The 27,185-nt window shown below is 42.6% G+C and overlaps 1 protein-coding gene across 1 annotated transcript; it reads left to right on the forward strand.

The window, feature by feature from the left end:
• On the forward strand, positions 1-26,046 carry KDM1A (lysine demethylase 1A). Its single transcript, XM_066204540.1, has 20 exons — positions 1-297; positions 3,152-3,317; positions 8,013-8,072; positions 11,656-11,789; positions 12,382-12,460; positions 13,368-13,460; positions 14,143-14,249; positions 15,150-15,231; positions 16,061-16,155; positions 16,995-17,137; positions 17,613-17,703; positions 18,429-18,563; positions 19,785-19,858; positions 20,528-20,639; positions 21,025-21,157; positions 21,916-22,103; positions 22,501-22,615; positions 23,744-23,871; positions 24,219-24,365; positions 25,427-26,046. The coding sequence occupies exons 1-20, from the start codon at positions 13-15 to the stop codon at positions 25,610-25,612; spliced, it is 2,553 nt and encodes an 850-aa protein (XP_066060637.1). The 5' UTR covers positions 1-12; the 3' UTR covers positions 25,613-26,046.
• The last annotated feature ends 1,139 nt before the right edge of the window (positions 26,047-27,185 follow it).

Raw genomic sequence — 27,185 nt, forward strand, 5'->3', positions numbered from 1 at the left:
GCGGCGGGGGCGATGCTGGCGGGCGGCAAGAAGGGCGCGGAGGCGGCGGCGGGCGGTGAGGCCGGGCCGGAGGCGCCGGTGCCCCCGCCCGCCGCCGCCGGGGCCCTGGGCTCCTCCTCGGATAGCGGCGTGGCTTCCGAGCGCACGCCCCGCAAGAAGGAGCCGCCGCGGGCCTCGCCTCCCGGCGGTGTGTCCGAGCCGTCGGCCGTCGGGGCCGCCCCCGCGCCCGGCGCCGAAACCACCGGCATCGCCGAGACCCCCGAGGGCCGCCGGACCAGCCGCCGCAAGCGAGCCAAAGTAGGTGTGGGGCGCTCCGGTTGTGGGCCCCGCCGGCGCCTTGTGCGCGACGCGCTCGGGCCGGCAGGCCCCGGCCGTGCTCGGGCACAGCCCCTCCTCGGGGAGTCCGGGGTCCTGCTGGGGCACAGCCCTTCCTCGGGGAGTCCGGGGAGCTGCCGGGGCACAGCCCTTCCTCGGGGAGTCCGGGGAGCTGCCGGGGCACAGCCCCTCCTCGGGGAGTCCGGGGAGCTGCTGGGGCACAGCCCTTCCTCGGGGAGTCCGGGGAGCTGCCGGGGCACAGCCCTTCCTCGGGGAGTCCGGGGAGCTGCTGGGGCACAGCCCTTCCTCGGGGAGTCCGGGGAGCTGCTCGGGCAGCGCTTCCTCAGGGAATCCCGGTCCCCGGTCCAGCCGTGGGCTCTGCACGGCACCGGGCCCTGCCCGAGGGGTGGGCGGCATGCCCGGGACCGAGGGCTCCGGTGTCGTGACTGCAAAGGACAAACACGGGAACATGCAAGAAGCCACATTGGCTTTAGATTAAGATCACCTGGTGTCCCCTGGTGTCCTAGCTTCATGGGCTCTGGGGAGGAGTCGTGCCCCGTCATGAAGGAGCGCTTTCTGCAGTTGTTTCGGAACTTTTTGCGGTTTCTGACCGGATACCGAACAGTAAAAACACCCCAAATCCGTGGCAGGGCATTGGAGCGCTCGTGAATTTACATTTTATCAGCAAATTCTTCTGTCCCCGTGGTATATGGGTGCAGCCTCTGGGGCTCGTGTGCATGGGATGCTGCTGGATTTGCCGGGTTGGTGCCATGCCCAGTGCACTGTTCTCACCTTCCCTCCTCTGGTAGTGCAGAGCTGAGTCCGGGCTGTGTAAGGGCGAGGTTTAGCAATGAAATCTAACTGCGGTAAAAGCTCTGCAGTAGTTTGGGTCTGTAGTGTGTAATTTTCATCTGTTGTTCTGACTATGTGAGAACATTACCCTTTTTTTTTTTTTTTTTTCGTGTAAACTTTTTTTGGGAACCTCGTTTCAGAAGATATTGAAGATCTTGGCTGTGCCGCCGGGCTGGGGTGTTTGACATGGAAGCTGAAATTACTTTTTGGAATTGTTTTGTCCTGTGGCATTGAATGTGGCTCCTCAGAGCCCTTGTGTGATGTGATAACTGCACCGATCCTTCGCACACGGGAGCTGTTGGGTGGATCAGTCTGGTGCATCTTTTAAATCAAAATAAAGTAGATGTAGACTGGACACAAGGAAGGCACAGTGAGGGTGGGGAGGCCCTGGTACAGGCTGCATGGAGAAGCCGTGGCTGTCCCATCCCTGGCAGTGTTCATGGACACGTTGGACAGGGCTTGGAGCGCCCTGGGACGGTGAAACCCATGGCAGGGTGGGGGAAATGAGATGGGTTTGAACATCCCTTCCAGTCCAGAGCATTCTGTGACCTTCAGAGGCAGCATTCCTTCTTTATAGGGGTTTGTTAACTAGTAGGAAGTAGTGCTCCGTGTGGGTTGTGCGTTGGTGATGTTTCTTTGCACTGACAGTGTCTGCAAAGGGTGTTTGGCCCTTGAGCACTCAGGCCAGCACCAGGTCATCTTCCCATGAATGTTTGTGGTGTGAACTTAGTTTAGGAGGGTATCTAGATTAAAAATAAATCCAGGGGAAAGCTTAGGGCTTTTTTATTGAACTTGGTGGTTCTTCAAAAGTTGTGGAAGCTCAGACTTGGAAAGGCCTTTGGACAGTAGTTGTGTGTGACTTTGGTAGTGTTTGCATGTGCTGGGGGGTCACCATCACCTGCTTCGGAGTGGGAGCTCACAGGAGGTCCTGGAGGTGCAAAGTGGGAAAAACTGAATATGCCGGACATTGTGGAATGTAAATACTTGCAAGATAGCAGATCACAGAGTATGTTAGTGTCTTAAAGAAGCCAGGGTTTCCTGTACACAGGCTTCCCAAAGCTACTTTGAATTGTGCCCATTATTGCTCTTTTTTAGTGACTGTAGTTGGACTAGGAAAGATTTTTTTCTTTTGGTGAGAAATGTAGAATTGTTTTTGTTGTTTCCTGGTGGAGGCTGCCCTGTCGGAGGATCACTAGCTGATTTCTTTTTATTTTTCCCATGGCTGCATATGGAGAAGTGCTTTTTTCTTTTCCAATCAGTAGGGAAATTCAATAGCAATTTACAGATTTGGATCAAAGCTTGGTTAACTAAGCGGTATGTGATGCGGCCCTTCCAGGCTAGTTCTTGGGGTTTCCATGTTCAAGTTGGAGTGAGTCCTTTTGGCTGGTAATTTTACTTACTTTTACTGGAGAGCAGTAACAGAACAAGACGTGTGGCAATAAAGACTGGGGGGATGAGGGGAAGGGATGTTTCTTGTGTTAAGCCACTAGTGTGACCATTCTGGAGAGGAAGCAGCTGTGCCAAGACAAGATCCCCAGTAAGCAGGAGACCAGCCAGGGCCCAGGTGGGATTTCTGCAGGAAATCTGGTGTACACTTCTGGTCATCTGTGCTTAGCAGATGAAATTCAAGTTTGAACACATGGAGTGGACACAGAGGCCGCTTTTTATCCCTTGGCAGGGATGTGAAGGGAGGGAAGAAAACCAGAGAGGTTAAATGAAAATATAACACACGTAAACTGGACTTGATGTGAGTAGAAAGCTCCTACTACAGGGTGCTGAAGGGTTCTGTTCTTAGGTGGAGGCAAAAACATTTGGGACCTGTTAAGCTTTGTTGCATTTTATAGCCTGGTATCTGCAATAAGAGCCTGCATAAGTGAACTCAAGCCTTTTCTTTAAACTTTATTTTGTTACTTGCAACATTCATGTTAGTGGCCTGACTTAGAGGCATCTTCAGAGTGTTTATGTTCTGTTGTGCTTTTCACAGGTCGAGTACAGAGAGATGGATGAGAGTCTTGCAAACCTGTCAGAAGATGAGTATTACTCTGAAGAAGAGAGAAATGCTAAAGCTGAGAAAGAGAAAAAACTGCCCCCACCACCTCCACCAGCTCCTGCAGAAGAAGAGAATGAAAGTGAGCCAGAGGAGCCATCTGGTGAGTAGAGAGAGACCTTCTCCTCGGAAACTATTTACCTGATTCGTTAACAGAAATTAGGTAGGGCCGGGTGTGGCATCATGAATCCCATGTCTGGTTTCAATCTGGTTTTGAATAATTGTTCTACAGTGTTTTATTTGCTGGCCCCATATGTGGAAGGAGGGGAGAAATGCAGAACAGCCTGATAAAGACAGGAATATGCATTAATATAATTCCAAATGAAGCCAAACCTCTTGTGCTAGGTTCTTATGATCATTTTTGACTTGTCTTCGGAAGCTTGTTGTCCAGAACAGCCTCTCTGGCTCTCTGCTGCCACAGCTGCTCGTGTATGAACATTCACTTTTTCCTCAGAGAGAAAGGAGGTGGGGTTTACGGGGGGTTTGTTATGCAGAAGAACAGATTTAAACTCCTCTGATTCCTGTGGCTTTAAACTATGACTCTAGTCTTAAATTCTGGTTGGATACTGTTTGCTTAAATTTCAGTGCTTTCCTTATTAGCTTAGACAGAGCTCCACTTTACACTGGGAAGTTTTTTGGTCAGTTTTTGAATTTTGTGGTGGTAGCAGCAGCAGCCTGTTCTTTAGCTCCATTGTGTTTACAGCTGCCGCCATTAGTGAGGTCTGCTGGGGTGTCACTCAGCTGCCTAGGAGGTCATGGGTTTGCAAAGTTCAGAGTCAAGAGATTCATGAGATAATGTGTGTGCTAGCTGGTGTTAGACAAGAGCTGAAATCTAGTACTTGAATCTTTGCAGGTTCATGTGAGTGACTGTTAGTCTTCAGTTATCCTAATTTTCTTTTTGCCTGGCAGGTCTGAGAACACAGGACTGGTGTTAGCTTGGGGATACCTACCTTCAGTTGCAAAAAAAAAGAACTAAAAGCTGTGGGTGTGGGTTTTATCTCGTATGATTTGCCATTGTAACCTCTCCTTGTTGCAGCTGTTGCCTCCTGCCTTGAGACAGGAATGCTGCAGCTCATGCTTGACTGAAATACTTGCAGTGATAAAAAGCTTGGCACCCTAGTTGTAGCCGATGTAGCAAAAATGGAATTTTAGTAGGTGTAATTATGCAAGTATTTTAAGCTTCCTATTTAATTTAGCTTAGACATTGTGTTTAATCCTTGAGACCTAATATTGATACACTTCATTTCTCTCATATTTCTCTAAGAATGATTGTTGAAATCAGTTGGAGGCATAGTCAGTGAAGTGCAGTGGAACAGGTTTTGTCCCATGGAGGGAGGAACATGGAAGATAGCAGTGATGAGTCATGCTGTTCATGTCAGTTATTTTGCAAGCACTGTATTTAGCCATCTAAATAAAATTAATTTTCAAACAGTCTGCCTGGAAATGAGTAGATTTCAGGTCATCATATCATTTCTCTGTTCCTAGAATCTGTTAATATGCATGAAGCAATAAAGTAGAAAAAAGATTTCAAGCTGTCGCTCCATAGCTAGTCTTTTAAAATTTTAGTCTTTAAAATTACATAGCTGTAATTTTAAAGGTTTCTGAGACTATATATGTTTGTGGATCTCTCTATTTTTGTCTTTATTAATGTAGGTGTCAAGAAAATCAGGTCATCTTATGCTGGCTGTTAAAAGTGCATTGAAACTTCTAATTCAGGCACCCTTTAGAAGGAGGAGGCAGCATGGAGTCTGCTGTGTATAAAAGCAGTGTTTATAATTGAGGTTTTCTCTCTCTCTGTCACTTTGAAGGAAAAATTGAAGTGTTCAGTAGGAAATACTAAATTGAACAGTAATACTAGAGTAGGATTGCATAACGAAAAGATTTTAGTTAGCCTGGGTATTACTGTTAATTTATTCTCATTGAAGACCTTAAAAAATTCCTTTCTGTGTTTAAAGCCTGTAAAAATGCAGGTAATGCAGTAGAGGCATAAATTGTCACATAACAGCTTTTGAGCTGAAAAGCCTGATGGTGCAACTCAGAAATGTCCTGGTGCTGGTGTCTGGTGTTGGATTAGCCTGTCCCCACAGACAGTCACAGGGAAGGGGATTATTTAGTGTCACACTACAGGTGGCAGCACCTGGTCTTCCTTCAGTAGGTTCCATTGTTGTGTTCAGCTGTGGAGAATTCCAGGTGTTCTGGCTGTTCCAGTCTGGATTTGCAAGATGCGCTGCATGCTGTTGCAGGGCAGTTTTTAAAGGTGTGACAGTATTTCGTGGTTAAGATAATTTCCCTAGAGTATCTCTTCTCTTTTTACTTGGGGAATATTATCTAATAGCAAAAAGCTTCCAAACTCCCTTGCAGTGCTGACTGATGACATTTGTGTTCTTGTTTGCCAGTGTTCCTTTGGAATCAAGGAGCTTGCTTCTTTTGTTGGGTTTTTTTTTTCCTCACCAAGTTGGATTTTTATTTTTAGAACTACAGAAGATTTTCTTTACTAATTCTTGGCTTTTTAGTGTTGTCAGTATTCTTACTTTGTGGTAATCCAATATTTTTAGGTGCTGTTTTCCAAGGAACTGAATATGATCAAGGGAATGGTCAAACTTAGTGGTGCTTTGTCTCTACTTTATCTGACTTGTCAGTTTTCCTAAATAAATTCAGTACTCGGTAATACTCATGTGCAGCTATTCTTCATTTTGGAACTGTGAATAATTACATGAAGTAGATTCCTTTGTGGACCTTCCTCCTCACCGCTCTTCAGCTCATGGTCTGTTATTCTGTTGCCCTGAGACTCTGAGCAGATTCTGCTCTCACCCATGTTCTGTTGAGCTGCGATAGTTTGATGTTAACAGGGGTCAGCAGTTTGCTGGCCGCTAGTTCCTTTCCAGCTAGAGCCTTTCTTCCAGGGAAGGGGAGGCAATCTTCCCTGGCAGGCCTTGTTTCCACACTTGTCTGCTCGGACTGAGTAGCATTTAGAATTGTGTCCAAGCATTCAGTAATAGTGATGAGAAGAGGAAGATTATGATTTCTTTCTGTAAGTAAGCTAAGAACAATCTTTCTCTCTACTCATTGTCAGTGTTAATTCAGGGATTATGAATGCCATAGACTGAAGTCAGATGCTATTTAATTTCTTAATTTATGGAAGGCACAGGTGGAACTCTTATTACAAATTAATGGCCTATGCTTGACTGTAAATATTCATGTTTCAATTGTGTTAGTCTCTCCCAGAATGGGAGCAAAATAAAGGACTTGCCATGTAGATCAAGTAAAGAGTTATATCCTGCTGTTGCAGATATGTTTATTCAGAGAATAAACATTAAGAATCTTAACTTGGGTCTTGTGAGGCCTGTCAAAACACAATTATTTGTCACAGTCTCTCTGTGAGTTTTTTTATTTCCCTACTGGCAGACTGATTTTATTGAAGTACTAGTTATGGCTCCTCTGCTGTACTCGACTGTCTTGTTTCAGTTCCTGTTTTGTTCTATCTGTAGATGTTTAGTGTTGACATTCTAGATTAATCCAGCTTAGCACAGTTTGGAAACATTTGTTTAACTTTCTGTGTCTTGCTTTAGGGGTTAAATCTGTAGCCCAGATGAAATTTTTCTCAGTTAGTGTGTCCCCTAAGAGCCTTAAATTACATTCTGGCCAAATTGTCCACCCTGACTCTTTGGAGTATTAACAGTTGTGTGTTTATCCTCAGGTTAGACCTTGCTCTTACCTGTTTGGAGATGACACTGAGCAGTTGTGCTCTAGGAAGTGACTGCTCCCTTCCAGTGGCCATTGCAGTGTGTTTCAGTGCATGTTGGTTTGGACTTGGTGGCTGTGGAAGTGTGTGGTTTGAAGGAGCCTTGGTACAGCAGGAGGCAGCTGAGCAGCCCTGGGCCATCCCTGGAGTGTGCCTTGTCTTCCTGAGCTCTGCAGTGATGGGGCTGCAGGCCGATGTCTGATGGTGGAAGGATTTTGCTCATGAGCTCAGAGCTAGTGTCTCCTGTGAAGTGAGCAGTGTGAGGTGTGTAGCGGCTTTGTTCCTGCAGACACTGCAGCTGTCCTCATCTCTCTGTTCCTGCTTGTGTTGCAGTCCTGTTTAGGACTTAGATGCAGGCTAAGGTAATTCTGAAACTTCTTCAGATCTTTCAGATGAGTGCTTAGCCTTTCCTCATGTTTCCACTGCTGGGAATGTTGAAAGACTGGTGTCTTTCGGTGCTGGGTGTTGATCACATCACTGATCAATGGTGTGACATTTGGTATTTGGCTTCAAAGACAATCTTAGTGTGTTAGAACACTGATGGTGTATCAAGGGTGCTGGAGCCAAAGTAAGTGGTCTGAGCCTTTGAAGAATTGTTGTAGCATCGAGCTTAAAGGAAGGGTTTATGGGGAAAAAAATTAGGGTCTCCTGGACATAAGAGGCTTTTCAGAATGCTTTAAACTATCTCCTTGGGATATGGGGAGACTTGGGAGCACCAAAGGCAAGATTATCAAATTCTTAGGGTTTGAGATCCGTAGTATCTGATGGTATCCATCTGCCAGATCATAAATATTTAGCCACCAGGAATGCTACATATGGTGTACTTCTTTATTTCCCATAAAATCTGATGTAAAGCGTTCCAGTAACCTGGATAACACTTTAGAACATAATTTTTTGGTGCCCTGAACCTAGGTTCCAGAAGATGGGATTCTCAGACAAACGGGTTTAGTTAGTTGGTGAAATTTAATACCTAAAACGCCAACTGCCGGGCCTTTATGTCCAGTATGGTTTGACTTATGGAGTAAGGTCCCTGAGTTCTCCTCTTTCCTTCCACAGGGCAAGCAGGAGGACTTCAAGACGACAGTTCTGGAGGGTATGGAGACGGCCAAGCATCAGGTGAGGGTGGCGTTTGATGCTTGCCACTGAGTAGCGAGAGCCGCCAGGTTAGGGATTGGTGCTTGCAAGCGCGCATGGGTGTGGTTGTCCCGGGTGTAGCCAGAGATGCAGGAGTTGTGAACCCACCAGTTTAAAAAGCGTGGGGTGTTCAGAGTTCAGTCAAGGTCTGTAACAACTGTGGAAAAGGGCACTTAGCTAACCTGTGTTGAAATGCCTCAGGCCGATCTCTCATCCCTCCACTCCTCTCCATGTTCAGAGGAGTCTAAACTACAGAAAGTTGTTTCTTACCTAGCCTAGACTGACACAGAACTTTAGAGCAGGATACCCTTTTTTCTAACCTGCTGAAGAAACATAGCACGGAGTGCCTTTTTGCTCCTTTCTTTTTGTCTTTTGAAAGGGTTTCTGTTTGACCTGTGTGCCAGCGCTTAGCCCAGGAGATTGTCTGCTGGGCAGATTGAGAGTCTGCTGCTCACTGCACTGGATTGTCAATTGCATTCGCCATTCGGCCTCGGTGCTGCTGCTGGCAGTACTCACTGCTTCCTTCACAGGATTGGTGTCTTTACTCTTTAGTACTTGGAGTGCTACTTAAAGTCTTCCTCCAACTCTGCTGCTTTTGCTGTCACTTCAGGATTAGGGTTTTAAACAACAGTCAAGGGCTCCAGAACCTATTCTGTACCTCCGAGTTGCTCTTTTTGAAGCATATAGAACTTCAAGATACTCATCTAAGAGTGCATCCTTTGCTACTGTAAGTAAGGGAGCCAAACACTGTTATGGATGTTACCACTTGCATGGAGCTGCTGGCTATTATGGCTCATGGGCTTAAGGATGCATTGCTTATTTCATTTTTAGGTAGGCATTGGCTGATTGGAAATTCTGCGTATTTTGCATTTTGTGTTATATGCTGAGAGTGTGCTCCTAACAACTGTCCAGTTCGACAGCCAAAATCCTTTCATTCAGTGTGTTCATCTGCAAATGTGGTAGTAAATCTTTAAATGAGCAGCATTCCTCAGGGTTTGTTCTGTGAGGGAGAAACTCAATACTCAGAACTTCAGCCAATTAGTTGTTAGTGCTGAATGTCAGGAAATGGGCAAGTGTGTGTGTGCAAATGTGTGCAGAGAGGAGCTGATAATCCAGTCTAGGCAGAACCTTCCCAAGGAGAAACATTTGTTTCTGAACTGGTAATCCCTGTAATGTGTGGCTTTCATGAAATACAAACAGTAAGGGTGTGAAATGGGGTTTAGTCAGCCTGAAATCCAAAGCCATTTAGAGTTGAGCTGTGTAGTTGCAGAAGTCTGTTCAAGGACATTTAGTTCTTATCAGATCTTCCAGTGGTTGGCCAAATAAAAATGCTATCTTTGCTATTAATAGCTATGCTTAAAGTTTGGGTATTGCCATGAAAGATACATGGCCTTAAAAGCCCCCCCAACTCAACCCACCCTGGGAGCTCTTCTCAAAACTGTTAGCAGCACCGTGTTCTCTGGCTGCTCAGTTTGAAGAAAGAAATCCCAAAGCTTTTCAAGAAACTACCAAGGTGTCTTAAATCCACACATCTGAGAGTTTGCTGGTATTTGATGACTGAATGGCTTTTTAGCAGGTACCTGGAGAAATACACTTCTTCTAGCACAAACCTGTAAGGGGGAGTCAGGTTCAGCATTTCAGGTCTTTAACTGGCCATTCCCTGAAAATTGTGCTGCTGAGCTTTTTGCCTGCGCTTGAGGATCTAGAATCTTAATTGTTAGCCTTAATGAAGTATCAGAGAATTGGTGACTGGTTTGATTTCCATGCCCAGTTTTGCAGAATTCATAGGTGAGCATGTGGATTCCTACACAGATGTTGGCACCCTTGGGCCACTGTCAGATGGAAGGACAGCAGAAGGGCTGGGGAATGGTTGTTGCTGGAGAAACTGAAGTCTTAGAAGAGCTGTGGGTTTCTATTCCCATATTTCTGTTCCTTATTTCTATTTCTGTCCTAATATTAGTGCAGGAAACATTGTGGGTGTGTCAACTTCTCCTATGGTTAATTTGATTTTACTTGCAATGCTCTGTAGATTCTGTTACTAATTTCTTGTAAAATTTGTGTAAATGTTTACAGATCGTTTTCTTTACCTTGAGTCATCACACAGATATTTTGATCTTTACTTGAGCAGGAATTTTTGGTTTTAGGGTTGGTGGTTTTTTGTTGGTTGGTTGGTTTTTGTTGTTACTTTGGTTTGGGGTTTTGTTTTTGGTTTTGTTTTTTTTTCTTGTTGTGGGTTTTTTTTTGTTTGGTTGGGGTTTTTTTGTGTAGTTGTTTTTGGTTGGTTTATTTTGGGGATTTTCGTTTGGGTTTTTTTTTTGTTAGTTTCACAACCATTTCCTTCCTTGATTTTTTTCAGCACCTTTAGGAAGTAAAAATGCTTGGAAGTTAAAGGGATGTGTGGTGACACCAGAATTCAAAGCAGGGAGCTCCTCTCCCTGGTACAGTGACATGTACTGCTGTACATGAACCTCAGACTCTTAAACAGTTGTCTTGGTTGCTGTAACACACTGCAAGCTTATATTTACTTCGCTGTTTATTGTAATCTTTTGGCCAATTCCAGTTTCAGCAAGTGATCTTAATCATACTTGTGGGGTTTTTTTTTTTTGAGGTTTTTCTTCTGTCTTTCTAGTCTGGGTGCCTTGTCCTCTGTCCTGATGGAAGTCACTTCTAGGACATGGGAGATTTCTATTTTTCTTGCCGTATTTCGCATCTCAGTACCTGTGCCTGCAGGATTTGCTTTCTGCACTCGTGCTGTAGCACTTGATGCAGCTGTGTCTTAGTTTGTCACTTTTTCTGTGGTACAAAATGAGAGGCTGAGGGAGGCAGGGTACAGAAATGTAGTTCCATCACTGCCAGTGTGTGAATTGGTAGAAGTGCAGGTTCCTGTATGAATGAAAACCTCTCCTGTATGGGTTCAGCATCAGTCTTTTACATGTAGAGCATTTAAAAAGAGGAGTAGGAAATCTGTTTGTAGGCAGCACTTGGGGAGGGAGCGCAGGAAGTGCCGAGGTGTGATTGTATTTCATTGCACTGCCTGCTGTAAATACATCAGATATACAAAATGACAGTTTAAGGTGGGTTCCTCTAGCTGGAGAAGGTCAGTGCAAACTAAACTTTAGGAAGCAGGTGAGAGGGGATGGTAGATGCTGTGCTTGTATATCACAGATATTTTGGCTTTGAACAGGTACTAAAACAGTTTTCCAGTTGTGTTAGAAACTGGAAACCACACAAATTAAGGACAGCACCTGAAATAGTTCTGTTTTATTGCTAACACGTGTGTGTGTGTGCTATATGTAATATATGGATATGTGCCCCCACCCCATTTATTTGTCAGGCTTTGTGTTTTGGGGGGCTTTGTTTGCTTGTTTGTTTTATCTCCCCTGTAGTGTAGCTTTTTCATTATCTCTAGATACCTGTAATTCAGAGAACTGTTAACTTGGAAACCTTGCAGAAGTAAATAAAAGGACTAAATGGAATTGGCCGCTGTATCATCTCCTGGCTGACTGCACTGGCTAGGAAGGGCAGTGTTTGCAGTGCCTGTAGACTCCTTGTGTTTTTATTGTAGGTGTGGAGGGTGCAGCTTTCCAGAGTAGACTTCCACATGACCGTATGACATCTCAAGAAGCTGCCTGCTTCCCTGATATAATCAGTGGGCCCCAGCAGACCCAGAAGGTGTTTTTGTACATCAGGAACCGCACAGTAAGTTTCTTGCAAAAAGTATTGGTGGAAAAAGGGTAGGAAATTCGTGTACCTCGCTAAGACATTTTGGCATTTCCCATGATGATGGAATTTTTGGTTGAATTGACCTACTAACAAATCACAGACAATTTTTCCTGCTCAATTTTCGAACTGTAGATGCCCTGTAAATATGCTTTTTTGTGTCTATGTGGCCAGTGTGGTCCATGGTTGTGTCTTATGTTGGTGAAGATGGATTGAATCATTAAATGTTGGAGATAAATAAACCTTTTAACATGATAAGTACTGCTGTAGCTTTTACAAAAACATGAAACCTGGTGCCAAAAAGACAACGCTGGCTGACACTGCCAGCTGCACACACCTTTGTGCTACCTTGGTGCATTTCCACATATTTGAAATGATGTGAAAATTTCAAACAGACTGTATTGCACCCTAAGGAGCACTGGAAGGTGTAAGTTCAGTGTGGCTTGGGGAGTCCTGCCTAAGTTTAATTCATTAAGGGGTTTTTGACAGTATTTGGTAGCAAACACACACCTGGAAAACACCTTTTTTGTATTGCTTAGTGTGACGTGTTGTATTGTTTGTTTAAATACAGCTGCAGCTCTGGTTGGATAACCCGAAGATTCAGCTGACTTTTGAAGCAACTATCCAACAATTAGAAGCACCTTATAACAGTAAGTCAAGTTTTTCATTGCTAAGATTGTCCTGGATGTATCATTGCTGTTTTCTTTCACTTTTGTGTGAGGAAAAGCTGCTTGAGATGCTTCAGTCCTTTGTTAGTGGAGCTCCATGAGTGGTCATGTACAGCCTGGGATTTTGCATTATACTCATGGTCCAGATTTGGTGGAGTTCATTGTCTGCTAAAGAAATATCACAGGATTCATAAAAGCTGCTGAAAAGATGGATTGTTACAGTAGGGTTCATTCATGTGCAGCTTTTAAGGTTTGCTACAGCTTCTTGGTGGTTTTCAGCTGTAAAATGGTATTAATCATATGTTTTGGAAGGGTTTTTTTAAGACTTAAACAGACTGGGTGTGATGCAAGAAGGCAGTAAAAGAATGAGGAGATGCTGTTTGCAAATGGAGGCCATCCCACACTTCTCAGACAGGATCCCAAAAAACTCGAAAAAGGTGGAGGGTAGCCATAAAAAAATACATGAATAAGAAAATAGTGCTGAAATGAATGCAAATATACTGTCGAGGACTGCAAAATAGTAAATTATTGTGCTTTTAAAAATAAAAATGAGAGCTCAGTGCTGCAGTAAGTATTGGCATAATACCAGCAAGTCACATCACAGTTCTGTATCACGATCTGGGGATTTTGCAGTCAGTTTCAGAAAAGGTGTTCTTCTGCACTAGATTAAAAGAAGCACCTAATGTCCTGTACAGCTTTCCAGGCAGGATTCAAAACTGCAGTACAGCCATGGGTGTTTTTCAGAAAAGCATCCTCAGGAAGATGAGTGGGTCAGTAGGGCAGGATGTGTTTGCTGGGACTTGACCAGATTTATGCTGAGAATATGTCCTCAGTACATCTCTGCTGCTGAACATAGAGAATAATTCTGAAACTTGTCACATTCTTTTAGGTGACACAGTGCTCGTTCACAGGGTTCACAGCTACCTGGAGCGTCATGGCCTGATCAACTTTGGCATCTACAAAAGAGTGAAGCCCCTTCCAAGTAAGAAACTGGAACATGGTTTCTAAATGAGGTTTTTTTTTATTGTTCCGTGATTTTTCTTAGGACAGTGTTTTGAGTGCTCTTTTGTAGAATTGCAGTGCTAAGAAAACAAAAAAAGGCTGGAAAGCCGTCTGGTTATTGGTGTTAATGTGTTTTATTTTGGCATACAGAAGCCATGTATTTATGTAAATCACGTTGAGGGGTAAAAATCTTGGCAAATCTGTAGATAGTTCAGTGACTGTCACTTTTTAATGAGTTATCTTGGTTCCTCATTTAAAGTCAGAAACACAGTATTGTACTTAGATCTCTTACATGCTTATGTGATTCTTGAATTTTGCAAGTGAGTTTCTGTGCCCTTTTTAAGTTTTATTCTTCTGGGGCAGAAAGAAATAAAACAATGATACTTTGTCTCCAGTAATTAATAGGACTTGCTTTCTTCAGACAGTTTTCTTCCTTGTTCCAGATGTACTGCTAGTGTATTTTCTTCGTACCTGTCTCTGCATTGCGTTCAGAATTACTTCAGTTTTCTTATTGTTAAAGAGTTTTTTCGGTCAGAACTACTCATGAGAAAAAAGCTGCTTTTTGTTCTTGGTGTCTTTTAAATGCAACTTCTACATGACTGTTTGCAATTTAGTACTGCACATACAAAGGACTACTGTAGCTGATTTTTCTCTTTCTTTAGCCAAGAAGACAGGAAAGGTGATCATTATTGGTTCTGGAGTCTCTGGGTTGGCAGCAGCTCGCCAGTTGCAGAGTTTTGGAATGGATGTCACAGTTCTGGAAGCCAGAGTATGAATTTCTGTGCTATTTCACTTCCATATGGCAATTTAACCAGTAACTCTGTTCAGTACTAGAGCAGGGCTCTGTCCCAGCAACCTGCTCAGGGTGGGTCAGTGTGTGTGGTGTTCCAGGCAGGAAATTTAGTATATAACTAAATTTGTGCATGGATTGTCTTTGGAATCACAGTGGATCCTGTTGTGACAGGTAAAAGAATTATAAAAGAAAGGCCTCATAAAATGAGGTCTGCTAAATTGCCGAAGTTAGCCTGTTACTTATAAGTAATTTGCAAGTTCCCATGTGAAAACAATCTTGGTATGAAAACTCTTGATATGAAAACAACCTATTCTTGGCTTGAAAAATAAGTGCATCTGTGTAAACAATAAGATCTGTTCCATGAGAACGCATAAAGGAAAAATGTAAACACCCTGAATGCTAAGGCATGTACACACAAATCACCTTCTGACCAATAAATGAAGTAGTAAAAAAACTACCAGCCACTGGGTGTTGCACATGAGGTCTGTGAAAACTGTATAAAAGAAGTTATGTGAATAAAGAATTGGCTTTTCCCACATGAAAAGAATGGAGTCTCAGCTAACTTATTACAGTAGATCCTACTGTAGAAATAGTGAAATCTGCCCAAATCAGATTAAGCATCTTTTTTTCTATTTCTTTCCTTTTTTCTTTTCTTCCCCTTTTTAAAATGCTACTTCGACGTTTTATTCCTTAAGTAAATTAATTGTGACTGAGCTCATTTGCAGAGGTTTTTTTGGAAAAGTGTACGTTCTGTTTATTTAACCTTCAGTTAAGAAAACACTTGCACCACGTTTTGTAGGTGTTTCAGTGATTATATTTCAGTGAGATATCTTACTGAGTGTAACTGGAGGTTTAATATCTTGTGCTTTTGAAAAGGACCGAGTAGGAGGAAGAGTTGCCACCTTTCGCAAAGGGAATTACGTTGCTGATCTTGGAGCAATGGTGGTAACAGGACTTGGTGAGTTTTCCAAAAATCAAAAGGACCGGGGAGGAAATGTGAAAGCTTAATGGCTGTTTTCTTTCATGGCCAAAAGAACTGGGTATTTTGAACTCTTAAAAAAGCATGTGTTCTCCTTCAGCCTTTTTGGCAGTTAGTAGTTTTCATAAATAGCAAAGCTGGATGATGGGAGAGACCCTAAAGAAACAGAAAGTGTTCATTTAATTTACGTGAGAGAACAAGGGAGATGGGGAAATGGGGATCCGTTCTAAAGAGAAAGCCCTTCTTCAGAGTTTAAATCCCAGAAGTACTTTCTCCACACGATTTCAAAAATAGTTGTAAAAATAATGGCAAACCAGCCAAACTTCTTCCTATTTATTAGTGGTTTATGGGATGGCATCAGTTATTGAGGTGGTTACTCTACTAAGAAGATGGGCAAGTATTTAGTGTGGAATATCCTTCAGCAATGTAGTGAAATGATAAAATACTGTAAAACCTGTAATAAACCCCCATTTTTACTGACACCCTAAATTTGGTGTCTGTCTCATGATTAGTCTTACTAAATTGCAAACAGAAACTGGTCCCAGATGAAGAACTGAACTTGCACAGCCATGGCAAAACAGATGTCAGCTTGCCTGTTGAAAGACTAGCATTTTTATGTTTAATTCATAGAATCATGGAATCTTAAGAGTGTGAAGTGCAGACCTTTGGCAGTGTTACACCAGCTCACTGGAATGCATACTCTGGAGTTGGTGGTTTAGTCTCTGAAATTGCTTTAACTGTAGAGTTTTTGTTTAATTGCAGACAAATTTTACACGAGTCTCTGTTAACTATATAAAATCTTTTTCAGGAGGAAATCCCATGGCTGTGGTCAGCAAACAAGTAAATATGGAATTGGCGAAGATCAAACAAAAATGTCCACTTTATGAAGCAAATGGACAAGCTGTAAGTCTGATACTGTTTCCATGAACCTTTTGAAAAAGAAGTAATACCTCAAATATGTTGTTACCAGGCTATTGGTCCAGCATGAGATGGCTTCCAGAGAGAGGGAAGAAGGAGAGTGTGTGTCCCTTTTTAGGCATTTTAGTAATATTGTAGCATACCTGCACATACTCTTCTAAACCTGCTCCTTCCACAAGAGTTTTTATCTTTGCATTTCAGGGCTTTTGTGGAAGCCAAGTTCTCTCACCTTTGTTTAACCCATGTGTTATTTAACAAAGGTGAGGTTTGCTCTTTCCAGCACTCGAGCTCTCATCATGTACCAGGTATTTTCACACTGGCACACTCAGTATTTCACTGACTCTCATCAGAACAGTTAAATCCCACCATTCCATATGTGTCCTGCAGTGTTTCCACCATCATCCTAGAAAAGCTGGATTGGTAGTTCTTACTCACAGTGACCATTCCAGAAGATAAATTGTCTGTCTGCTTCACTGAGCTGTGCCAAGCCTTCTAAAGCCTTGTGGTGGTGCAGAGCCATCCTACCATCACAGTCTTTTGGCAAGCTTCTGTAGCTTGGATGAACACACCTTCCCTTCCAGAGAGGAACTCTTATGAACCCTTAAGGCAGTTTGGTTTTCTCTTGCAAGAGAAGTCTGCTGTCGTCATGGTTTGACAGCTCTTCTTGTGCCCATCCTGGCAAAGTGTGACATTGTGTACAGACCTTGGTGTCTGACCATTTGGGAGAGCTGAGGGTATAAAATTCTTTTTCTCCAAGGGCTGTTCTCAGCAACTATATTATTTGTGAATGGGATAAGAAGAATGCTTGTTCTTTTGTCTCCTAGGTTCCCAAAGAGAAAGATGAAATGGTGGAGCAAGAATTTAATCGTCTGCTGGAAGCCACATCCTATCTCAGCCATCAGCTGGATTTTAATGTTCTCAATAATAAGCCTGTCTCCCTAGGTCAGGCTCTGGAGGTTGTCATACAGTGAGTGACTCCTCTCTTTTTGGCAGACTTTCCTATTTGGTGGATGAATTTCCAAAAGTTACCTGAAACAATTGTGGTGCTCCTAGATATAAGCATTACTCTCCTAATACAGCTGCTTGATCTCAAAGATGTTTAAAGGAGAAAACCTCTCTTCTTGAAAGTTTCCTGAAAATCATTGCTGCAGTGACTCAGTGTGATTGGTGTCCACACAGTGCACTAACACTGCTTGAAGGCTAATGGCAATTGCTATGGCCTTTAATAGCAGAAAGGAACTTCACACTCACATTTTGTCTAGTCATGTATCCCTTATTTACACAAATTTGCAGTGATTTTCCAATGGCCATACAAGTATTTAGTAAAATATCCCATGACATGTGGTTTTTATTGCATTCCACTAATTAGATTGTGATAAGAAGTTTTCTCATTAACACAAGGATTTTATGTTGAGCTGACTCTCACTTCTCACCTTTTCCAGATTGCAAGAGAAGCATGTGAAGGATGAGCAGATTGAGCACTGGAAAAAAATTGTGAAAACGCAGGAGGAACTGAAAGATCTTCTTAACAAGGTCAGATGATGACAGTTAGAACACGATGATAAACATTGTGTTCCACAGAAAGTGGCAAAATATACAAAAATATCCAAAGAAAAATATCAGGAAGTTGCTATTAATGATGTTCTTAAAATATCTCTTTGCTTAAGACCTCCTTGGAAGCCCTGTTAGGACAAAGATGTCTCCTGCTTGAGGAGGAGAAAAACTGATTAGGCATAAAACCATAAAACATAATACAGGAAAAGAAAAAATGAGGACAGACATAATAAACAGTGATGTTTCACAGCTTCCCTTAGAGATGCTGATACTGGCTGAGGCTTTGGGGGGCTATTTAAAAATGTTTACTGTCTTCACGACGCATCTGCTTTGTGGTACAGAAACAGTGGTTTAGGACTGCTTCCGTTATCTTTGCTTCTGGTAAAAAACATCTTTTCTGTGGAAGTTTCTCAAATTAAAAACACTTGTGGGCTGCTCTCCAATTCTGTGAAACATCGTAAGAAATCAGCGACGTTGGGTCGTTTGGTTTCGGTCATGTTGTTTAGGGTTGATGGTATTTACTGTGGCTTCTTGGAGGTAGAATTTCATATATAAGTGATACCTGCCAAAAGCAGGACATCTCTTTGGTATAATGGCATAGTTTGAGGTGAATATCCAGTTTCCACAGCAACTTGTTGAAATCTGCCTTTTGTCATTTTCCCCCCCTTTCTTTCTTTCTTCCTTTTCCGGCCCTCCCTTAAAAGATGGTGAATTTAAAGGAGAAGATTAAAGAACTTCATCAGCAGTATAAGGAAGCGTCAGAAGTGAAGCCACCTCGGGATATTACAGCAGAGTTCCTTGTGAAAAGCAAGCACAGAGATCTGACTGCACTTTGCAAGGTGAGGGATCACATGCGTACAATGTCAGTCTGTTCTCTCAGGACTTCAGCAGCTAAAAATTAGCCAAATTTTTCAGCAGATAACATTAGCCAATATAAATGTTTCCACATTTCTTGCTAAGATCCAGTGCTCTCCAGAGAATGTGATTGACAGTAACTCTGAGTTGTAACACTGCATTGAGTACCTATAGCTGGGGAATGCTAAAGCTCAGTTTTAGATAAGTCTGTGCTGGCTCATGTCATGTATTGTTTTGAAGATGAATTTTTATGTCAGATTTGGTCTTTAATGCAGCTGGATTTCACAATAGTCTGGAAATAAAATCTGCATTTGAAGAGAGAGACCTTTTCTCTAAGATAATGGTGGTTTCTTGACTAAAAGGCTTCTTTCTATCCGAAGATAATCCTGTACAGAGCTCTGTCTTGACAAGCAGAGTTCCATCCCCTCTCTGGGAATATCTTGATGTAGAGATGTGCACTAAAAAGGAAACTGTAAAAACTATTCTATCTATGATGGCAGACCAGGTTAGGTAGAAGCAAAGATCATTTATCAGTTACTTGCCACACAGAGGATTTATACCTTTATTTGGAACCTCTGGGTGTGTTTGTATTTGTATATACATAAGTAGTGGTTCTTTTATTTTGTCACCAGTGAACAGCTTTGTGCTCCTGTTGCTTTTATTGGACGCTCCAGATTATTCTGCTTTGAAGGATGATGGCTGTTGACAGTATACCTAGTTTTACTTAGGGTTTTTAAAATCAGGGAGAAGCTTGAATTAGATCATGTTTTTGGTTTTTAGATTTGATTGATTCTGCTTTGGAAATCTCCATGTTCAATGTTAACTATAAACTTTTAAGAGAGAGAATAGAAGAAATAGTTTGTGGAATATGACGCTCTCAGAACCACAGGAAGCCTTAAAATACCAGGAGTGTAATGCACCCTCATGTTCTTCAGTTCTGAGTGTTTAAATTCCTGAAATATCACCAAATTAATCTTTTCTCCAGTGTGACACAGAGCTCTGTATATACAAAGAGCAGAAGAGAAAAATATGCTGGATTAAATGTTGAAAAGAATAACGAACTTGATTTGGCTTCCACTAAATCCATGAAGTGATTTTTTTTCCCCGTAATTTCTCTTGAGACTGGGTCCAGTCTGATGCTACATGATGTCTTCAAGTCCTTTAACATGTAAACTGGTTTTAATGTTAGTTTTTAATCTTAATAGGAGTATGATGAATTGGCAGAAACACAAGGAAAGCTGGAAGAGAAATTACAAGAACTTGAAGCCAATCCACCAAGGTAAAGATAGAAACTAAAAGGATAAATGCTTAGAAAAGCAGGTTTTTTACAACCTTTTCCTTGAGTTTCAAAAATGCTGTGGTATGCTTTTGTTATGGGAACTCAAGGGGTTACAAAGGTACAGACCCAGAGCTTGAGTTCCCTCAGCTTTAGAACCCCTCTTCCTCATTTTTAGAGATGATTCAAACAGAAAAGATGGTTCTGATCTAGGGTGATTTGTAGAAATCATGGCAGTAACCAGTGCCTGATCTCAAAAGGCATTTGAGGTTTTAAATACCTGTCATGTAATGACAGCACAGACTCCTACTTATATTGGTACAATATTATTACTGTGTGCAATTTCACTAGGTTTGTTTGTTTGTTGTCCTTATGCAAGCTACTTAAGCTACTATTTATGTAACCTTTTGTATTTCTGGAGTTTTTAGCTTCCCTTTGAGTATTTTCCATGAACTCTGCTTTAAAGACCTGAATTTGCTGAGTTTTGATACTCAGCTTTCATTAGAGAGGTCTGGATGTTTGAAACAGAATTTATGTTGTTTTTTAATGTTTTTATTTCTGGACTAAAGAGAGACTCAAAAATGACTTGTGAAGAAATTTTCAGAAGCAGTGCAGTTACAGTATCCTGTTCTAACAAACTAAATATCTTTGTGTTACATTTGTTTTTTCCAGTGATGTTTATTTGTCATCAAGAGACAGGCAGATACTTGACTGGCATTTTGCAAACCTAGAATTTGCTAATGCTACACCCCTTTCTACACTTTCCCTGAAGCACTGGGACCAGGTAGGTAGTCAGTACTCAGAAATTCACTGAAAACTTGAACTGTGTATATTTCATTCTCATGAAAGTTTGTTGATATTAAGAGTTTGTAACTCTGCTCTGTGTCTGCTCTTGTGCAGGTACTGAATTTATGTGATTATTATTTGATGATGAAATTCCAGACAGCTTTTTGTTAGTGCCAAAACAATCTCTAACAATATTGTCTGCTGAAAGTTTCCATACTTATTACTTGATGAATAATCAGAAAGAATCTCACATTTATTTGACTCTTTTAAAAAAATAAAATCTTTTGAAATATTTTTTGCCATTGTGTAAAGTTGTTGATTATTTTCTGTTGACTTAGGGGACTTCATTGTGAATACGTGCTTTTTGTGCCTCTCCATTTTAGGATGATGACTTTGAATTCACAGGCAGTCACTTGACTGTGAGGAATGGATATTCCTGTGTGCCAGTGGCCTTGGCAGAGGGGTTGGACATTAAATTAAACACGGCAGTTCGACAGGTTCGCTACACAGCATCAGGTACATGACACCTCCAGGAAACTGCCTTGAGGGAGAATGAGCATAGAAAGTAGATTTCAATGCTTCTGGAAGTATTTACAATACACTGATGTTTTACAATATCAGGACTGATGTTGTAAAACCCCTCCCATTACGTGTTTGGGGTTGGATAAACAGCCACGTTCCTTATTAGGATTGTGTAAGTGGTTGCTAGAGATTTATTAGTCTTGAATGGCTTTTTAGTTATTTCTGTGACTCATTTGACACAGTCTTTTTCAGTTGTATTTACTGATTGTTCACATTTATTCTCTTGTTTGCTTTACTGATTGAAGCATTTGGAGTAAGAGGCCTGGGTCTGCTTAAGGCTTGGTGCCACAGGAGCTGGTATTAGGAGTGTAAATGAATGTAATGGAAAGAATGCATCTTTTTGTTGTTCTTCAAAACATTGGGCTCAGGAAACTTTCCGCTAGGAGAGCAGTGTAATGAGAGGCTCACTCTCTACTTGTGTTTATTTATGGACATGTTTAAATAATATTTACTGACCTGGATGAACATTTAGACTTCTCTCAGTAAGGCCATTTTCAGATGCTGCCTTAATTGTGTTTCCTGGAATGGACCTCAATGGCCAGTTACAACTTGCCTGCAGGTTAAGTACTGTTAGTGTAAAGCTGTCTCCATAAACAGAATACTTTCTGATGGGATTATGGTAATCTCTTTCATTTCTAATCCAATGCTCTTGCCTCATGGCCTATTAAACTGGTTTTCTCTCGCTTTTCCAGGCTGTGAAGTGATAGCTGTAAATACCAGATCAACTAGCCAGACCTTCATTTATAAGTGTGATGCTGTGCTGTGCACTCTGCCCCTGGGAGTGCTGAAGCAGCAGCCTCCAGCAGTTCAGTTTGTGCCACCTCTTCCTGAGTGGAAAACTTCTGCAGTGCAGAGGATGGGATTTGGCAACCTGAACAAGGTACATTGTCACAGCAGGCCAGAGGCTGTCAGAGATGGAGTCTGAAATGTGGGTGGAGTCTGTCTGGTGGGGGAGAGGAGGAATGCCTTTTCCACAGCTGTTTAGCTAGGGTTTGATGATGAAATTTGTCTGAGGAACTGTCTATTTCCCACACAGGAATAAAAGAAACTGCGGAAGTAGATCTGGTGGAACTTGTTAACCAGAAAATGGGTAAACTCTGAGAGCACACTAACCCGTGGGAAGGCAGTTGTAGGCTTCTATGGATTATATATATGCACTATATATTCACCAAATTTCCTGTTCATGATCTATCCAGTGATAAACATCAATAGTGTAATTGTCTTAATTTTTATTTTCCCCTGCACTCTTCCTAACTGTTGATGCTCTTTCTTTCCAGGTTGTGTTGTGTTTTGACCGTGTCTTCTGGGATCCAAGTGTCAATTTGTTTGGCCACGTTGGGAGCACTACTGCAAGCAGAGGAGAACTTTTCCTCTTCTGGAACCTGTACAAAGGTAGCTGTGGTGAATGTCTGCTTCTGCCAGTGTCTCATTTGTATAGTTTCAGATCTAGAAAAAAACACTTTTTGAAATGCTGCTAGTGTTCAGAAATGGGTGTGATAAGAAAATAGTATTTTTAGGAAGACAAATGGAAGCCGAGAACAGCACTGATTGCAGACAGTTCTGTAGTAGGATAGGGCAGCACAGATAAGTGTGAGTTTACTAATGCTGGGTTCCAGGCTGTGCCTGTTAAATTGCATTACTACTGCAGCAGGGCTTTGCCATTTGTAGTTTTGGTTGACCTGTACCTGGCGCTGCCACAATGGATTGTCAGAAGATCTCTGCAGTGAGCTTTGTTACTGCCATTGAGCAGACTAAAGGTAAAGGTGTAAATAAGGAGCATTATTAAATAAGTGACTTGCTTTGCAGATGACCAGTGGGTTTTCTTCCATTCTGTCATAAGCAGGCCAGGTTTCTCTGTTAACTGGAAGAAATTGCTGTGCAAGGGAAGTGCCTTTCTAGGCTACTGAATTATGAAAATGTTTGGGAAGGTTTTACTGGAGGAATACGAGTAATGAGCCTTGGATGGCAGGGCTGTTCATGTGGCTTCTGTGGCTTTGTGATGGCTCTGTTACAGTTAACAAGTAGGGTCGTGGTTTTGGTTTAGATGGAAAGATCATTTCATGTACAAATTAGCTTCACATGCTAAATTCTAAGCCTTCCTTCTCATGAAGATAGGCAGAGCAAGTAGAAATGAAACAGAAATGCAGTAAAACCTCATGTTGAAGCCAAGTCAGGTGGCTGACATTAAAAACAACAATTACCATTTCTCATGGATAGTTGGGTAGCAGTTAGTGTGGTTAGACTGTGAAATATTGAAACATCATTCTGATGTTTTTATTTACTTTTTAATACATCAGTTCTCTTGATAATTCTAAATAATACCATGGTATATATAAATTCATTTTCTTTTTGTTACATTGACATGATGGTGGAAAGTTTAGGACTGCTTTTGTTGGGTTTGTTTAGTCTCTCACCTCGTGGCTCAGCTACAGATCCGTGTCTATCCAAACCCAACTTGTCTGATCAAAATGTTCCATTTCAATAATTCAATCCTTTTTTTTCCTCTCCTATACCCCACAGCACCGATTTTGTTGGCCTTGGTAGCAGGAGAAGCAGCAGGGATCATGGAGAACATCAGTGATGATGTCATTGTTGGTCGGTGCCTTGCCATTCTCAAAGGCATCTTTGGCAGCAGTGCTGTGCCCCAGGTCAGTACAGGGCTGAAGGAGAGGGAAGGGTTGATTATCATGTGGATAATGGGAGAAGAAACAGAAGAAAAAGTGCACACACAGCAGGAATGTGCAGCTGTACATGCCTGAGTTCCAGCTGAGAATCTACATGGAGTAGGGTCTGGTATTATATTGGAAAGACTTAAGGAATTGCCATCAAAGATTCACCTTATTATGTGTTATCATAGAATACAAACGTGGAGTTCCACACTGACATCAGCCCAAGGACTTTGTCCCTTATATTGTTGCAACTTCCATTGTTTGTATTTGTCACAAACTGTAGAATTTGCGTTTTCCCAACAACTGAAGCTCCTGTCTTGTCCCAGCCTAAGGAGACCGTGGTGTCCCGCTGGCGTGCCGACCCCTGGGCACGGGGATCCTACTCCTACGTCGCTGCTGGATCCTCTGGGAATGACTATGACCTCATGGCTCAGCCAATCACTCCAGGCCCAGCCATTCCAGGTGCTCCACAGGTGAGAGATGTCCCAGTTATTTTTTTTAAATCTCCATACAGAAAGATTTTTCAGAGTAATTTGCGTGCATATCTAAACATAAGTTTAGATAACTTGCATCTTATGCTGAATGATTAAAACCTGTAAAATAATTTTTTCGTTCATGAATTCTGTCATCACAGGTTTGGTGTCATTTTTTTTGCTAAAAAAAGAGCACTTTTGTTCAGAAAGCCAGTTTGGTTATGTCTGAACAGAGTGTTTAGTATTATACTAATCATACTAATATTATACTAATTAGAATACTAATACATACATTAATATACATTTAATATTATAAATACGGAGTGTTTCATACTCCATATTTTTGTTGTCCATCACCATATTTAAGTGAGTTGTGGTGATTGGAAAGAGGGTGAAGGTCAGAATGAGAAGAACAGGATTCAAAAGCTTTGTCTCTTCCAAATGAGGGTCCAACACAATGAAGGCAGGAGTCATCCCCGGATCATATTGAGGGAATTAAGTTTGAAAGCAACAGCCACTCTTGAAAGCACTGCCAGGAAGGGCTGTGTGGCTTTGGCTTTATATGAGTTCTTGTTCTAATGATACAAGTCATTAACACACACCTATGAATAAAATGATTCCTGGAGAATGTAATATATGAACATTTATTTTTCTCCCTCTTTTTATGATTCTGTGGGTAGTTGTGTAAGGTCTCAGTTTAAAGAGAAACTGCTGATTTAAGTGAATTGTTGAAGTTTTTGTTAGTTACTGTGCTAGAGTTGATGTTCCAGCATTAGAAAGTATTCTTCCTAAACACGTTTGACAGTTTGGCTGTAGAGTTACAGTTACAGCTGGGACATGACCCCCACTGCTTCTCTGGCTCTGCAAACATAGCTTATCAAATAGAGCTTTGTTTTCTTGGTAATTCGTACGCAGCTTAAACCAGGTTCAGTATGGCCTATCTCATATGCATCACCTTCGTGTGTAATTAGAGCACTTGTAACATTCCTAAAGGCTCATTAGCTGCAGACTGTGCTAATAGCCATGACCAAACCCTTGCTGTGTTCTCTGTGCCCCCCCAGCCCATCCCTCGGCTGTTCTTCGCGGGCGAACACACCATCCGCAACTACCCGGCCACGGTGCACGGCGCGCTGCTGAGCGGGCTGCGCGAGGCCGGCCGCATCGCCGACCAGTTCCTGGGGGCCATGTACACCCTGCCCCGCCAGCCCACGCCGGGCGTGCCCCCCCAGCAGGCACCCGCCATGTGAGGAACCACCAGGAGGCCTCGGAAGAGGAGCACGGAGCCCACAGTGAGGATGGAGTAGTTCGTAGCGGTGTCTGCTGAGAGGAGCCTGAGTTACCGAGCCTTGGCCTGCCAGGGGCGTGCCAGACCTTTGGCTTGGCAGCCTTTTACAAAACCTTACAGCTGTTTGGAGGGTCAGTGTCAGCACCATCCTTTGCTGCAAAGCTGGTCAGGGACTTGGACTCTGCAGATACTTCTTGGAAGTCAAAATAGCTGGAGGGTTTTTTAGGGTGTTTGGGGTGTTTTTTTTCTACCTGTGTGTGTATTTACAATTTGGTAATTGCACAAGGGCCTCTAGAAGCTGGTTGCTACTAATAGTAGCTTAGTGTAGAATGTATGTAAATTTCTTTGTGGGTTTTTTTTTTAATGTTTGTTTTGAAGAGTAATATTTTTGACCAATTCTATTCCTGTCTTGCATTCAAGAATCTGGGGCAGCTGTTTGCCTACCAGTAGCAGCAAATGACACCGCTCCAAAATGGTCCATTGGCTGCTACACCATCTGCACCCCGCTGTAGAGTAACCTGGTAGCACTGAGTATGCTAAGCATACTGTTTTATTAAATACTTCCAACAAAAGAAAAGGTACTGAGCTGTGTTCCAATGTCCTGAGGTGAACTCTGCGTGCAGGGCCTGGTGCTATTCTGCTGACCACCTGTTCAGTACTTGAAACCACTGAATGCCTCCTGGTGTGTTAAACGTCCCAAAAGAGATGGAAATGATCACCCCAGGGCATGTAACTGGAATTCCAGTGCTTGTCCTTTAACCCTAGAGACCAGGAGAACAGGCAGTGGTTGGGATGAGAGGAACAATAGGAAATCCCCAGCCAGGAAATCCCTGCTTTGGAGGTGCTGTCTGATGTAGGGACATCAGTAAAATGCCCTTTTAATGGTTGTATCTTTCTGCCTGGAAAGCTCTGGCACAGGGCAGACTCCTGGTACAGTGACACTGTCTGGCTGTCACCCTCTGCCTTAACCTGCAGCAGAACTGGTGACACTCTTTGTCCACCTGGAATCTGTGACACCAAGCTCGTGGCAAACATCCACTGCTCCTAAAACTCCTCAGGCAGCACAGGCCCGCCCTGACAGACACCTGTATTCTGAGTTATATCCACCTGTTTTGGCATTAGCCTGTAATTTGTCTCTGCCCTCTCTATGGCCTGTCTTTGAGAAAGGGCCCATGTCCCACAGGTGGTGGGAATACATTCCAAGAAACCAGCAAAGGGGGTGGCAGGAAGCTTCAGCACAAGTAGAATGGTAGTTGGAATCAATATTTGGACTGGGAATCATTTGGATTCATTACTTGTCTCAATTCTGTAAGCCTCTGCTACACGAACTTGGAAACAATTGTGAATGTTCATCTGTGCAGCTGCTGAAAGCAAGGAAGCGAGTCTGTGTTTCAGGCCCTTGGACCACTCAGGAGTGAGAGCGAAGGGGAGCTGCCTCTGCAGCTCTGCATGTGATTCTGGAGCTAAAGGTGCAACACTGCCCTATAAGCAGCTAATCAGGAGCCCAGAGCCTAGGGCAGCACACAGGGTCTGCC

Source organism: Chamaea fasciata, unplaced genomic scaffold (genome assembly GCF_029207755.1).
Source record: "Chamaea fasciata isolate MVZ Bird 193981 ecotype frontalis unplaced genomic scaffold, bChaFas1.0.hap1 SCAF_26, whole genome shotgun sequence".
Lineage (NCBI taxonomy): Eukaryota > Metazoa > Chordata > Aves > Passeriformes > Sylviidae > Chamaea > Chamaea fasciata.